Below are 12,384 nucleotides of genomic sequence, written 5' to 3' on the forward strand. Positions count from 1 at the left end.
TGTATCGAAGGAACATCAGTGCCAACTTCTGCCCTGCCTAACAGAGTCATCTGCACACACAAACACAACCCATCATACTGAAGGGGGTTTAGCCAGACCTGCCTGGCTTAGCTGGTGAGGAGCACTGCAAATGTACCTCCTCAAATGGAAGCCACTGCTGGTGGCATCCCCACTGGAAATGGAGGAGGTGAGAACATAGCTGGCTCCTGAGCTAGCCCTCCTCCCATCATGTGACAGCAACAGGCCCAATCATCACTGAACCAGCCTGGAATCTGGCACAGCAAGGAGTGTCGTCCCCCCCCCCCCGCCACACCCCACCTTTCACCCTGGCTGGTGTGAGCAGTGGTGCTGAGGTGCAGACAGTGGCTTTGCCCATGCTGGTTTGGATTGCAGTGTGTATCTGAAGAAGTGTGCATGCACACGAAAGCTCATACCAAGAACTGACTTAGTTGGTCTTTAAGGTGCTACTGGAAGGAATTTTTTTGTTTTGGATTGCAGCAAGTCCAGGAAAGTGAAGTGTCCTGTAGTATCAAAAGAAAACCATTCACAGCCATTGGAATGTAGCTTAAGGTTTACTTGCGGGTACAAAAATTAAGTGGAGAGAAAAATACCCTCTTCATTTATATGAACAAGTGAATGTTATTAAATTATATATTTATTTATACCCTGCCTTTCTCCCTGACAGGGACTCAGGCAGCTTGAACATGGTAACTGGTTATATACTCTGTGATATCTGGCCTGTTTTTTGGTGTTCATCTTCAAGTCTGGAGGAGAGGAGAGGTTTGGTAGGATTCATCCATTACTAGTGGATGAGCACTTTTAGGGGTTTTGTTTTATTGTGTTTTTATTCAATGCATTTTGGTTTTGAATATGAAGGTGTTTTGGTTTTCATGGATTTGTAAGTGCTTTGAGACATCTTCTTGTGAGAAGATTGATGAACAGTATAAATAACTCTCTTACATTCAAAGTAGATTTTGTATTTGACAAAACGGTATCTAATCTCATCTTCAAAGGGGAAGACGTGAACAAGCTCACAGTGTATGGCTCTCATCTCTCAACTGGACAAAGGATTAGGCCAGGCCAGGCCTGCTTTGTTAGGATATTAATACCAGCTTGCTCTTAATCTGCTTGCTTAGGATTTGCTAGTTTTGTGATTGTATTAGAAAGGTATTGGTTTTATTTTAATTTTTTCCACTGCGTTGTAACACCACTTTATTATTTTTTAAAGTGTGGAGTGACATAAAAACAACATTTAAATGTTTATATTTGAGGCACCCCAAGCAGCCGCAAAGATGATGCTGATCACAGTATCTATTGCTTGATTAAATGTTTTTGCTTCCCCCCAAGTTACCACTTGGGCTGGCTCTGGAAAGAAAGCTGTTTGAGACCCAGATGGAAACAGGCCTCCTATGCAGTCTTCATGAAGTGCTTCCCCACCCCAACACCCGTGGGACTTATAACAGGTATATTGTTCAGCACAAACTTATTGTGATCAGAATAGTAGGATGGGCATTTCTATGAGCCCACAGAACTTTTGAATACTTGGTGCAACATAGTGGCTAACAATAAGTGGAGTTGTGTGACTTGCAAATAAGTCAACAAATGGGAACGCCCTTGATTGAAAACTTCCAATCGCTCTCAAAGGCTGCCCTCTTATTCCAAATGAGCCCTCTTTAATTCATTGGGGCTTTCTTCAGGGGCGGACTTTGGCAATCTTTGATAATATGGTGCCCTGAGAGAGCCCAAAATCTGGCACCCCCAAAATGGATCTTCTCAATTTTGCACCCCCTCAGCTCAGCACCTGGTGCAGGGGAACCACCTGCAGAGTGATAAATCCAGTGCTGCTTTCTTCCTAGGAAACATCATATGTTTTGCGCTCCAAGTGACCCTCCAGGATGATTTGGTCTTCCACTTCCCACGGGTCTCAGCCAACATGGCCAATGCTGAGTGATGCTGGGAGCCGTGATCTAACAAGATCTAAAGGACATCTGGTTGGAGTGGATGGTGTTGGGGTTATAGACAAGCCACTCTTCCCCTCCCAGCATTTTATGCGTCTCTTTCTTTATTGCCTCTGTAGCCCATCTTTTCTTCCAAGGAGCTCAAGGCGGCGTACATTATTATTATTGTTGTATATTGAATATATATACCTATACCGGGGGGGGGGGTCTCATGCTTCCCGCTCTCCCCGTGCTACCCCAACAACAATCCTGTGAAGTAGGTTAGGCGGCAGCGATCTCTGCGCTGATACCTGGGAAGCGCTTGGAAGCAAAGCTCTCCCTCGACGCTGCGCAGCTTCTCTCCAGCCTCGCCGAATTCCGCCCGAAAAACGCAGCGACCCAATCAAGCCCCGGACTACAACTCCCGGCATCCTTCTCCGGACCGCGCACGCCGGGCAGCTGCAGTTCGGCGCCGCCGCCGCCTTCCCCCTTGCCACTCGCGGGGCGTTCTCCTGCCGGACGGGCTGGGCGTCGAGGCTCCGTGGGACGAGCGGGCTCCCCGGTTCCGCCAGCTCCTCGCCGCCCTGCGGCGCCCCGGGCGAGGGCGACGTCCCGCGTCCTCCCCAGCCGGAGAAGGGGGAGTTTCCAGGAAGTGGCCATATTGGATTCATTCAGTTGCCTCAGCCCAGGGAGGAGGAGCAGGAGGAGAGGAGCAGGTTCCCGGCAAGACGGCTTCCTAGAGCCCCAGGAGCAGGAACCCCTTCGCCCTTCGGCCCCCGGATCTCCCTGCCATGGCTGCCACGGAGCTGGAGCGCTTCTCTGTGAGTAGCAGCCGCAGCAGCAGCAGCCTGGTCTCTAGCCAGGAGGGCAGGGGCGCCGCGCGCACGCCGCTCCCTCCAAGAGCTTAGAGACCCCGGCTGGCGGGGGCTGCGCCGTGGGAAAGGGTTCGCCGTGGGGGAGTTTAGGGACGGGACTCCGGGCCGCGCGGGGGCTGCCTGTCTGAATTGGGCTGAGCTTGGGACATCAGGGATCTCCCGGGGAAGGAGCAGGCAGGCGTGTTGTCACTTACTCACCAGGTTGCCAGCCCCGCCACGAAACACGCGTTTGGCGGGGGGGGGGTGCGCAGGGAGGGGGCTTGTGCCTTTCTGCCAGGATAGATGGCGATGGAGGGACTGGAGTGGGGGCGACCTGTAGTCCTCAGTGAGCGCGGCTCTGTGGGAACGTGGGGGCTAAGGCTGCGTTTCCCACCCCTCTTACCTGGGGGGTAAGCCCCGCCGAATTCAGTGGGGCTTATTTCTGGGTAGAGTTGCAGTCTCGGGGGGGGGGGGAAATCCTCCATGGGTTTTGTACAGCTGCACCAGGCGCCAAGGCTGCCGCCGCCGCCGCGTTTTAATACATGTGGCCTGCACCCAAGGAGTGGACTGTCGTAGGTAGTCGGATAAGACCCACCAGCCGAATTTCTCTTTCCAAATTATCGGGGATCTTCCCATTCCGATGGACTTTTTGCCCTGCCCTGCAGTATTTGTTTAGGCTCTGCGGCAGGAGATGGGCAGCTGGCCTTCAGGAATGGAAACAGCAGCTGCAATTCAAAAAAGGGTCCTTGCAGCTCGATCCTGTGCCTGTCTGCATGGACTCGACTCCCACTGCTCACCTCTGAGCAAGTCGCACTGAAAACAAGGGCTGTTTCTTGTGGATGTTGTGTGCAGGATCTCAAAGTGATGAGCCTCTTTCATTCTGAACCAGCTGTCGCCCAAAGGGGATTCTTCTTGGTGCATTTAATCTTAATGGAGTGGGAAACTTTTGGCCCTCCAGATATGCTTTTTAAAAAACAAAAAACCCTGCTATGGTGGCTCATGATCAGGGCTCATGGGAGCTGGAGTCAGGAGGACCACAGGTTCCCTGTCCTTGATTTAATAATTCCTGGGCGGGGAAGTTAGAGGCTCAGCAGAAGTATTACCCACATAGTTGGCTGCCAATATATTGCTGCGATTACTTACGCAACTCGAAACTTGCAGTGCATAACAGAGAGAAGCAAAAGTGAGCTTTTCTGTTTGCTAGTGGCTTTTACTCTGTGTTAGAAACTGGGAGAGAAAAGCTAGGAGCCAAATGGCTCCTGGGTTGTGGACGCCAAAACAGAATGTCTAGTTGCCGTTCAGCAACACTTTTTATTTATTATTGTATAAGCACGAACTAATATGCAATTCACATAAGTGACATATTGTTAATATCACATTTCTAACATAAATTGTTAACACACGTTTAATTTGGTGCTTACAATAAAAATACTGGTACATATTTCAGTTTTCAAAACACTCTACTGTACTCTTAACATATTGTCTGTCCTTAACATATACTTTGAGGCATCAGAGCACATACATTTCAGTAAATCTTGAGTGTCAGCCAGGTGCAAAAAAATGGCACCCAGACTTTTTGAGCTGCTCGCAAATGAAGAATCTTTATGCGTGAAATGCACCTGGCTCCCTGCTAATTTCGAACCCTGCTTTTACTCCAGTCATGATGAGCAGCTGTAATTATGAGCCTGAACCTACCATTTCTACTGAGGCTAAATAGTATCTTCCAAATGACATAAGTTGATTATAGAAATGTGAACTGTCTGTTGGAAGTCCCATATGTGATGTTGACGCTGCACATATATATATATCACATTATCTTGGACGTGAGAGTATGCAAACACAGTTCAGCTAATAGTCCAACCCTCTATCAGCCTTGAATTCCCCAAGTCTGTGATATGCATTCGCGCAACATGCATGAATGAAATTTCATGTCCATTATGCATTTAACCATTCTGTGCTGTCTCTTTCAGACACTTTTTATCTAGCTCTGTGAAAGAATGAAATATCTTCTTCCCCATAAAACCCTGGGATATACTAGTTTTATGTATGCCTTAGTATGCTTACTAAAACAAACAACAATTTTTTTTCTTTCAGAATAATTTCTTTTTTGAAGGCTGATTGTCAAACCTCTGTGTGTGCCATTATCCTGTCTAGAACACAGCCAATGTTTTGTTTGAGTTGCCAGATGTCTCTGGCCATTGCAAATCCTTAATTGTGTAAATGTTGGCATCTAAACAAGACAGAAGCCAAGGAATGGCTTTCTAAGCCAACACTGTGGGTGTCTCTGAATGGCAACATCATTTAAATGCACATTTATGAGGCACAAACTAAGACTGTGCCTTGTAGTGTGTTTGAAATGTCAGATGGAAAGTTTGGGAAGTGTTTTGTATATTTATGTTGGGTCTGCAGGAACCTCCTGTTAAGAAAAAATGAAACAATTACAAAATGTACAGCTGCTCTTATATATACATTGTGTACATATAACTGTATACATTGTGTAATCTCATCGCACTCTATGAAAGGCACAGGCTAGTTAAAACGATCTGATACTGCCTTGCATCTATGGGTTTCTAACTGCTCATTTGAACAATTATATTGTTTCCTTCCTGGCTTTTAGCTTGTGCTAATTCAGACAAGCATTTTCTCTGGCCATCTGTAGGTTTATTTATTGTGTTGCAGCCTATGGCAAAAGTCAAGTGGAACTCTGTGTTATGAAAGGAACCAACTCAGGGTTGGCTAACTCCTGCACTGGGATTTTCTGAAGATGCGAATTCTTTAAATGAATGCAGGGTAATATTCAGAGGTGTATTTCTGCTGGCATAGCAGCCATCCCATTAGCTGGAACCCTTGTTAATAGGGTAGTCAGTGGAACATTCAAAACCGATGGATGGTGTGCGGCGACATTTGCATGTGCAAAATAGATGGGGCAACTGCGGCTGGTATATATGACAGTTGAGCTTGTGCACTGCTGCTGCCACTGTTAAGGGTTAAGTTTGTTAGGAGTTTCTGGGAATTGTAACTCTGTGAAGGGCAAACTCCTGTGCCCAGAAATCTTTGAGGGCAAGAATGTGCTTTAAAGGTACGGTGTGTACAAAGCCTGATAGTTGACGCCTCATAGGGGGAAATCAAAAAGGGGGGAGAGGCATTGTAATGGGTGCTAGAGTGAAATTTATTTATTTATTTATTACACATCTATACTGCCCTTCATCGGAGGATCACAGGGTGGGTTATATAATGTAAAAACACAAAAACACACAACACAGTAACAAACAGAAACCATAAAACCGCGCATGCACACACAGTTTAAAAGGCCATAGATTGTTTAATTAGCCAAAGGCCTGAGAGAACAGGAATGTTTTTGCCTGGTGCCTAAAGATATGTCACAAAAGCGCCCGGCGAGCCTCCCTGGGTAGAGCACTCCGCATGTGGAATGATGGAAATTGGGTTCATACCCAAGAGAGAAACACTCCAGTCCAGTAAGCTGAGCTAAATGGTGGTGCCTATAAATGCCAGAGGACAAGAGGTATATCGGGATCTTCCGTGGAGTTTTAGTGTGGGGGAAAATCAAAGTGGGAGAGTCTCTTAAAGCAAGCGCACAGTTAATGTGATGCGTTAAGCAGCCTGAATCAACAGGGCTTGCAGCATTTCCTCCTGAATGGAAAGCTCTTCCCTGTGAGGGGGGGGGGAGGAGTATCATGTGATGACCACATGTCCGCTTCACTGATTGCATTCACACATGTTACGGAAACTGTACTTGCCCATGTGTGTGCAATGAAATGCACGTGTACATACCACACTGTTGGTTGCAGTCTGCATGCAGTTTGCAAAAGAGAGAGTTTGAAACAGTCCACAGAGGAGGACAATCCACAGTGAGAATGAAACCATGCAGTTATGCGCAGGAGCATAAACTGCCATTCTTGGGTACATCATGGCAGGAGGGCAAAACTTGATACTGGAACAGGCACTGTGGGATTAATAGGATTTCCTCTGTCTATGCACACAGCCAAATTGCGCATCTTGAAGTGCCTGCAACGTGGACCCCCTCCTCAGTCCATCATAACGATGGAATTTCACTAGTTATAGCATAAATGCCAAATAATTGTAATGCCAATTTTTTTGAGGGGAGGAATAACTTAAAAGTTCTGCTGTTTGTTGTTAGTGTTGAAAGCACATCCATGTACGCATTGATACAATGGGAATAAAAATAAACCGAGTTGAGGCTTTTGCTAAAACAGCAAGCTCAAGTCATTTGTATTCCCTTCCAGCGCCAGTGCCTTGAAACCTTGCCAGAAACTTGTTCTCAGTGGTTACTTGTGTTTCTATTGAGAGTAATTAGCTCGGAGGAAAATTGTTCCCGTGATAATGTTTGAACCACTCAGAATGCAAAACAAAGCACAAAAGTAAGCGCTGCTCAGGTTTTTGCTTTTGTGTGGTGTCAAGAAATCGAAAACGTTGTTTCTATTAGGTGAATGGTGCAGGCAGTATATGCTGTATAATTGCTACCAGAAGCCAAGCTGGATGGGATTTGTGTAGGTTTAAAGCTGCCATTGGCGGTGTTCAAAAGCTTATATGTTACTGTAGAGTTATTCAGGAGGAATTACAGTGATGACCAACACCTTTCATTTTCATGTATCCAGACTAGCTTAACTTCCCAAGCTCAAGTTGTCGTAGTTTGAGCTAACATAATATATAGAAATTTTTTTCTCTCCATGGTTTGAGTGCATCCCTCCTGTAACATCTCCTCCTTCCCTTCTCAGATCTCTGAACAAAAATGTTGAGCATTCTGCATTAGTTTCAAGCCCTTACACAGCTCTGGCTATGGGGAGAAAGTAACACATGAAATGAACTGGGCTGTGACCCATTTATCTGAGTGCTGCACAATCTATCCTTGGAAAACATTTTTTGATTCAAAACTGGGTGTCTGGTGATACTGGATTCAGCAACCTGGCTTCTGCTCCCACCCCCCTCCATTACTTTTTCCAAGGACCAATACTCGTTTGAACATCAAGTGCCATTCCCCTGTACCTTAGAAAGGCCCTCTGTCAAGCAAGAGGAGCTTGGTGTTTAGTTATTATGAAATATATTGTGGTAATTATTCTGCATGTTGAAAATTAAATTTAAAATATTGTTCAGAACGGTTTGTTTTTCACTATCATAAATTTCGGGTATGTTTGTGTAAGACAATGGAATGTGAATACCACCCCCACCCCCTGCCAGCCCCAGTTGTTATGTAAGATTTTGCTGGAGCATCAGTGTGTTCCGTCTGCCTGTGACCTTAATGATGGCCTCTGGAAGGGCAGATCAATCCTAATTTAATTAGAGATGTAGCCAAACTGAACATCCATCCCTGCACAACCATGAAGCTTGCTAGGTGGCCCTGAGCAAGTCACGATCTCTCAACTTAATCCATCCTACAGGGTTTTGTTGAGAGGATAAAATATAAATCTCTGCCCAATAGTGGCACAGACATGGATTCTTTAGTTTTGTTACATTCTCAGGGCTGATAACCGATATCTGCTGGGTAACTTGGTGCCCCTGAAGATATACAATATACACTAAATGAAATCTAAGGCTGCATTCCTGTGCATACTTGGAAGCAAGCTCTAAGGACCTCCATGGAAGTCAATAGAAAGTTAGCATCCATACATACAGTTTGGCTGCCCATTACGTTGGCCGACTTTAGGTGCTGAATCACTTTCCTATCCTGTGATGCCAAAAGGGAGGGCAAAGAGTTGATTTGGTGCTCATAAAACATGGTTGAATAGCTACTTCACAACTGCACACCTGCTCTGACCCTACAGGAATTACAGTGCAAGCCTACATTTCTATACAGAAGTAAGCCCCATTGAATTCAGTGGGACTTGCTCCAAGTTAAGTGTGTGTAGGACTGCAGACTTAGGATTTCACATTTTGAATGTTTTCATCTTCATTGCAATAGCTGGTTTAAAACTCTGTCTAGCTCTGAAACCAGGTAACCATAGTTTCCCAGTTTGGATGGAATGAGAAGGTATGGTTAGCTGAAAACTTCCCAGCTTACTGCACAGTGTATGCCAAGGAGTGAAAAGGTGGCAAAATGACCATGAGAGCATGAGCAAAGGGCTTGTGCATATATTGCCTTGTTTAAGCTGAGAAATGATTGTCAGAACCAGGCCATTATGTTACTTCTATGGGGGAGTTCTGAGCTTCCTTTTTAAATACCAGTAGTGATCATTGAATCCAAAGCTGTGGTTGGAATAACATTTGATTCTCAATACTTCCAGCACTCCCACAGAAACCCTGCATGACCTAAAAGCCAATGTCATATGGAATCCTGATGAATAAGGACTCCATCTCACACAAACACCCAGTAGTTAAGGTCTCATTATTAAGCCATTATTCATGGTTGCAGAACTGGAAGTGTGGAATGCATCTATTAAACATAATTGTAATTTAAGTGTGATATGAAGAGAGTATCTCTGCTGCTTCTCTGCAACTCATCTTGGTCCCTTTCTCCTTACAGCTTGATGGGAGCAACTAGGAGCATAATTTTTTTCCCTTGAGCCAGCAGCTTGTGTTTAAGCTCTGCCCTGCAGGGCTATAGTTGGGCTTCGGGATATTTAGCGACCCTTCTGCGCATGTGTGAAGTGCCTTCTTGGTGTTTCTTTCATAGTTCACATTGGGGATTTTGTTCTGGGTTTGTGTGTTCTGGGTTGTTCACTTTGAGATAGCTATATTGTGTGCCTGATGCCCTTAATACACACAACAGATGTTCGTTGGATTGGACACCCTTATGAAGCATGTCACTCTTCCTTGTCAACTGTTGACATTTCTAAACCTTTGTCCCACATTAGATTGTATGGGTTTGGGGTTTGTTTTTCATTTTTCTTTGGGAAGCTGCCTTCACTTCCCACACTATGTTTAAAACAAGCCAGCCCCTCTCCTCTCTCTACCCCCCTCACCCCCACGTTGCTAAATGCAAAGTGCGATGGAAGGAACTATTATAAGAAGCTGACAACTGATGTGGCACAATCTGGGGAGCTGGGCTTGTTCTGCTGGGCTCCCCCTCCCCCCCCTGTGCTAATGGTTTTATGCTTCACCCTCAGCTGCTGAGGTTTGATGTAAAGCTCTTGAGATGATAGGGTGTTCTTGGCAAATAAAGGAGTTAGAAAAACATTTCAGAAATGTTACCAATAGCTGAGGCAACAGTGTGAGAAGAGGTCATGTGTCTCTCTCTCATTTCATAACAGACCACAACTGTGAAATGTTCTGTGGAGGACTGCTGTGGGAAAGTTGATGGCTGTGATTTCCCTTTTGAATTGCCTTGGAGCCGGCTTGGGATGTTTCCTACCTCACAAAATGATATAGGGCAAATAATTCCTTTGCGGGAAAGGGAGTTGAGCCAGAGCTGTGTTCTTAGATTTCCCACCACCACCGTAGAATTGGGATGACATGAGCCTCCTTAGATATTCTCTAGGAAAGGTGCCATATGTCATGTCCCCAGAGTGCCTGTTCTCCAATCACCATCCAACTAATTTAATTTGTTGGGCCGACAGCTTCCCTGAATGGATCTGCATGCATAGGCTGGTGCCTTAGCCAGATTAAAATCCATGGTTGCTGGGACCCTATACTTCTCCTACAAAGGGTACAGGTCTTGTCTTGTCTTGTCTTGTCTCTGATGCCCCTTAGTGCATCCTCCCAAGGGCAGCATGAGGGCAGGGATGGGGTTGTGTTTGCAGGGACAGATGGGAATTGTAGATCACAGTATCTGGGTATCACTAGGATGGTGAAGGCTGTTCTACCCTCTTCTTGAGCAGGGAGTTGGAGCACAGACATGGATCATCCCTACAGTTGCACAGCACTTTCCAGGTTGTCATCATCATCATCATCATCATCATCATCATCATAATTTATTATTTGTACCCCGCCCATCTGGCTGGGTTTCCCCAGCCACTCTGGCCAGCTTCAAACAAATATTAAAAATACATTAAAATGTCACACATTAAAAGCTTCCCTAAACACGGCTGCCTTCAGATGTCTTCTAAAAGTCTGGTAGTTGTTTTTCTCTTTGACATCTGGTGGGAGGGCATTCCACAGGGTGGGTGCCACTACTGAGAAGGTTCTCTGCCTGGTTCCCTGTAGCTTTGCTTCTCACAGTGAGGGAACCACCAGAAGGCCCTCGGCGCTGGACCTCAGTGTCTGGGCAGAATGATGGGGATGGAGATGCTCCTTTAGGTATACCGGGCCGGGGCTGTTTAGGGCTTTAAAGGTCAGCACCAACACTTTGAATTGTGCTCGGAAACGTACTGGGAGCCAATGTAGGTCTTTCAGGACCAATTATGGTCTTGGCAGCCGCTCCCGGTCCTAGAACCTTAGAACTGCGGTGTGACTGATGCAATGCAACTTGCAAGCCCTTTCAACTGCTCCTTTCCTATCTCTAAACTTAGGGTGCGGAGAAGAGAGACGAGACTGGCACGCATCATGTTTACCACTGCATGAGTGAATTTATGGATTCATGGCCCCTTTTTTTCCGCTGCCTCGCCCTGCGGATTTAAGGCACACATCACCTACATCTGAATGACTATGTTTTATTTAATTTATTCATTTAATATATTTATATCCAAGGTGTGTTAACTCCAAAGATTTTTCAGAACTGCTTATGAAACAGACATTGTGATTAAAAGGGAAAACGCCAGAATATCAGCAACACAGGTAGTTATTAAATCCACATTAGCCATGTTCAGGGTGGCTTACTGCTAAGGAACTTGGTATATGATTGCAGCCTTAGCCTACATAATTGATACAGGGTACATACAGAACCTTTGTCTTAGGCTGCAACAGGAGATATTTATTTATATTCTAGTGCAGACTTGTCTAAACCTGTGTCTGGGAGAGAACTTGAGTGAACAGGAGATGAAGGGCAGGACCACTCTTCCGCATTTGCACCAGTGATAAGTGGATAGTTTAGTCTTGGACCCGAGTCCCCACTTGAACGCAGTGCTTACCTTGGGCTGCTGCTTTTCTCCGACCTGCCCTACAGTTCTGCATGGATAAACCCTCTCTCACCTTGAATGTCTTGGAATGGTGGGCCTTGCGCAAAAATGTCTAAATTTCCAAGGATTTGTCTTAAGAGTTTTGAATGAACAACAGCTTAAGGATTTGAAGTATTTAGATTTCAAATGTGTATCCTTGTGTTATTCTGTTGCCGAAGAGCTTTGAGACTGGTGGCGAAGGGTGCCTTTAGCTCCTCTGAAAGTGCGACTGAGCAGGGGCTTGCTAACAGAACTGACTGTGGCCTTTCGTTTTCCAAACCAGACGCTGTTTATCTTTTCCAGCATGTACTCATTTGGGGAATGGAATTCTTGTTCTGCTGAAATCATGAACTTTCTCATCCTTAAGGTCATTCTGGAGGAAATGTCTTTCATTTTTTTGTTTCATGGCTTCCCTCTGTTTTTTCGCTGACTTCTCCAAGGTCCAACTTACGTTTGCAGGAGTGTGTTCTGTGCAGCAGTGATAAGAGGCCCAGTTAATTTGGTATAACTGTGTCTGGCCTATGCCACTTGGGGCTGTAGATGGGAGGGCCCCCATTTTTAACCGCTCCTCCAAATAAAAACAAA

General features: G+C 45.6%; 1 protein-coding gene across 5 annotated transcripts in view; it reads left to right on the forward strand.

Annotated features, from left to right (window-relative positions):
- Nucleotides 1–2,371: 2,371 nt before the first annotated feature.
- The window catches only part of SEPTIN8 (septin 8), a gene marked incomplete at its 3' end in the record, with an annotated part of 50,884 nt that continues 40,871 nt past the window's right edge, over nt 2,372–12,384 (forward strand). For all 5 annotated transcript variants that reach the window (XR_014559704.1, XM_083720261.1, XM_083720262.1 and 2 more), the window contains exon 1: nt 2,372–2,758. Coding sequence is in view for 4 of the 5 variants with exons in the window: in XM_083720261.1 (XP_083576387.1) it covers nt 2,729–2,758 (30 nt within the window). The remainder of the gene's footprint in view (nt 2,759–12,384) is intronic.

This window comes from Podarcis gaigeae (assembly GCF_964106915.1).
Source record: "Podarcis gaigeae genome assembly, chromosome: 2".
Lineage (NCBI taxonomy): Eukaryota > Metazoa > Chordata > Lepidosauria > Squamata > Lacertidae > Podarcis > Podarcis gaigeae.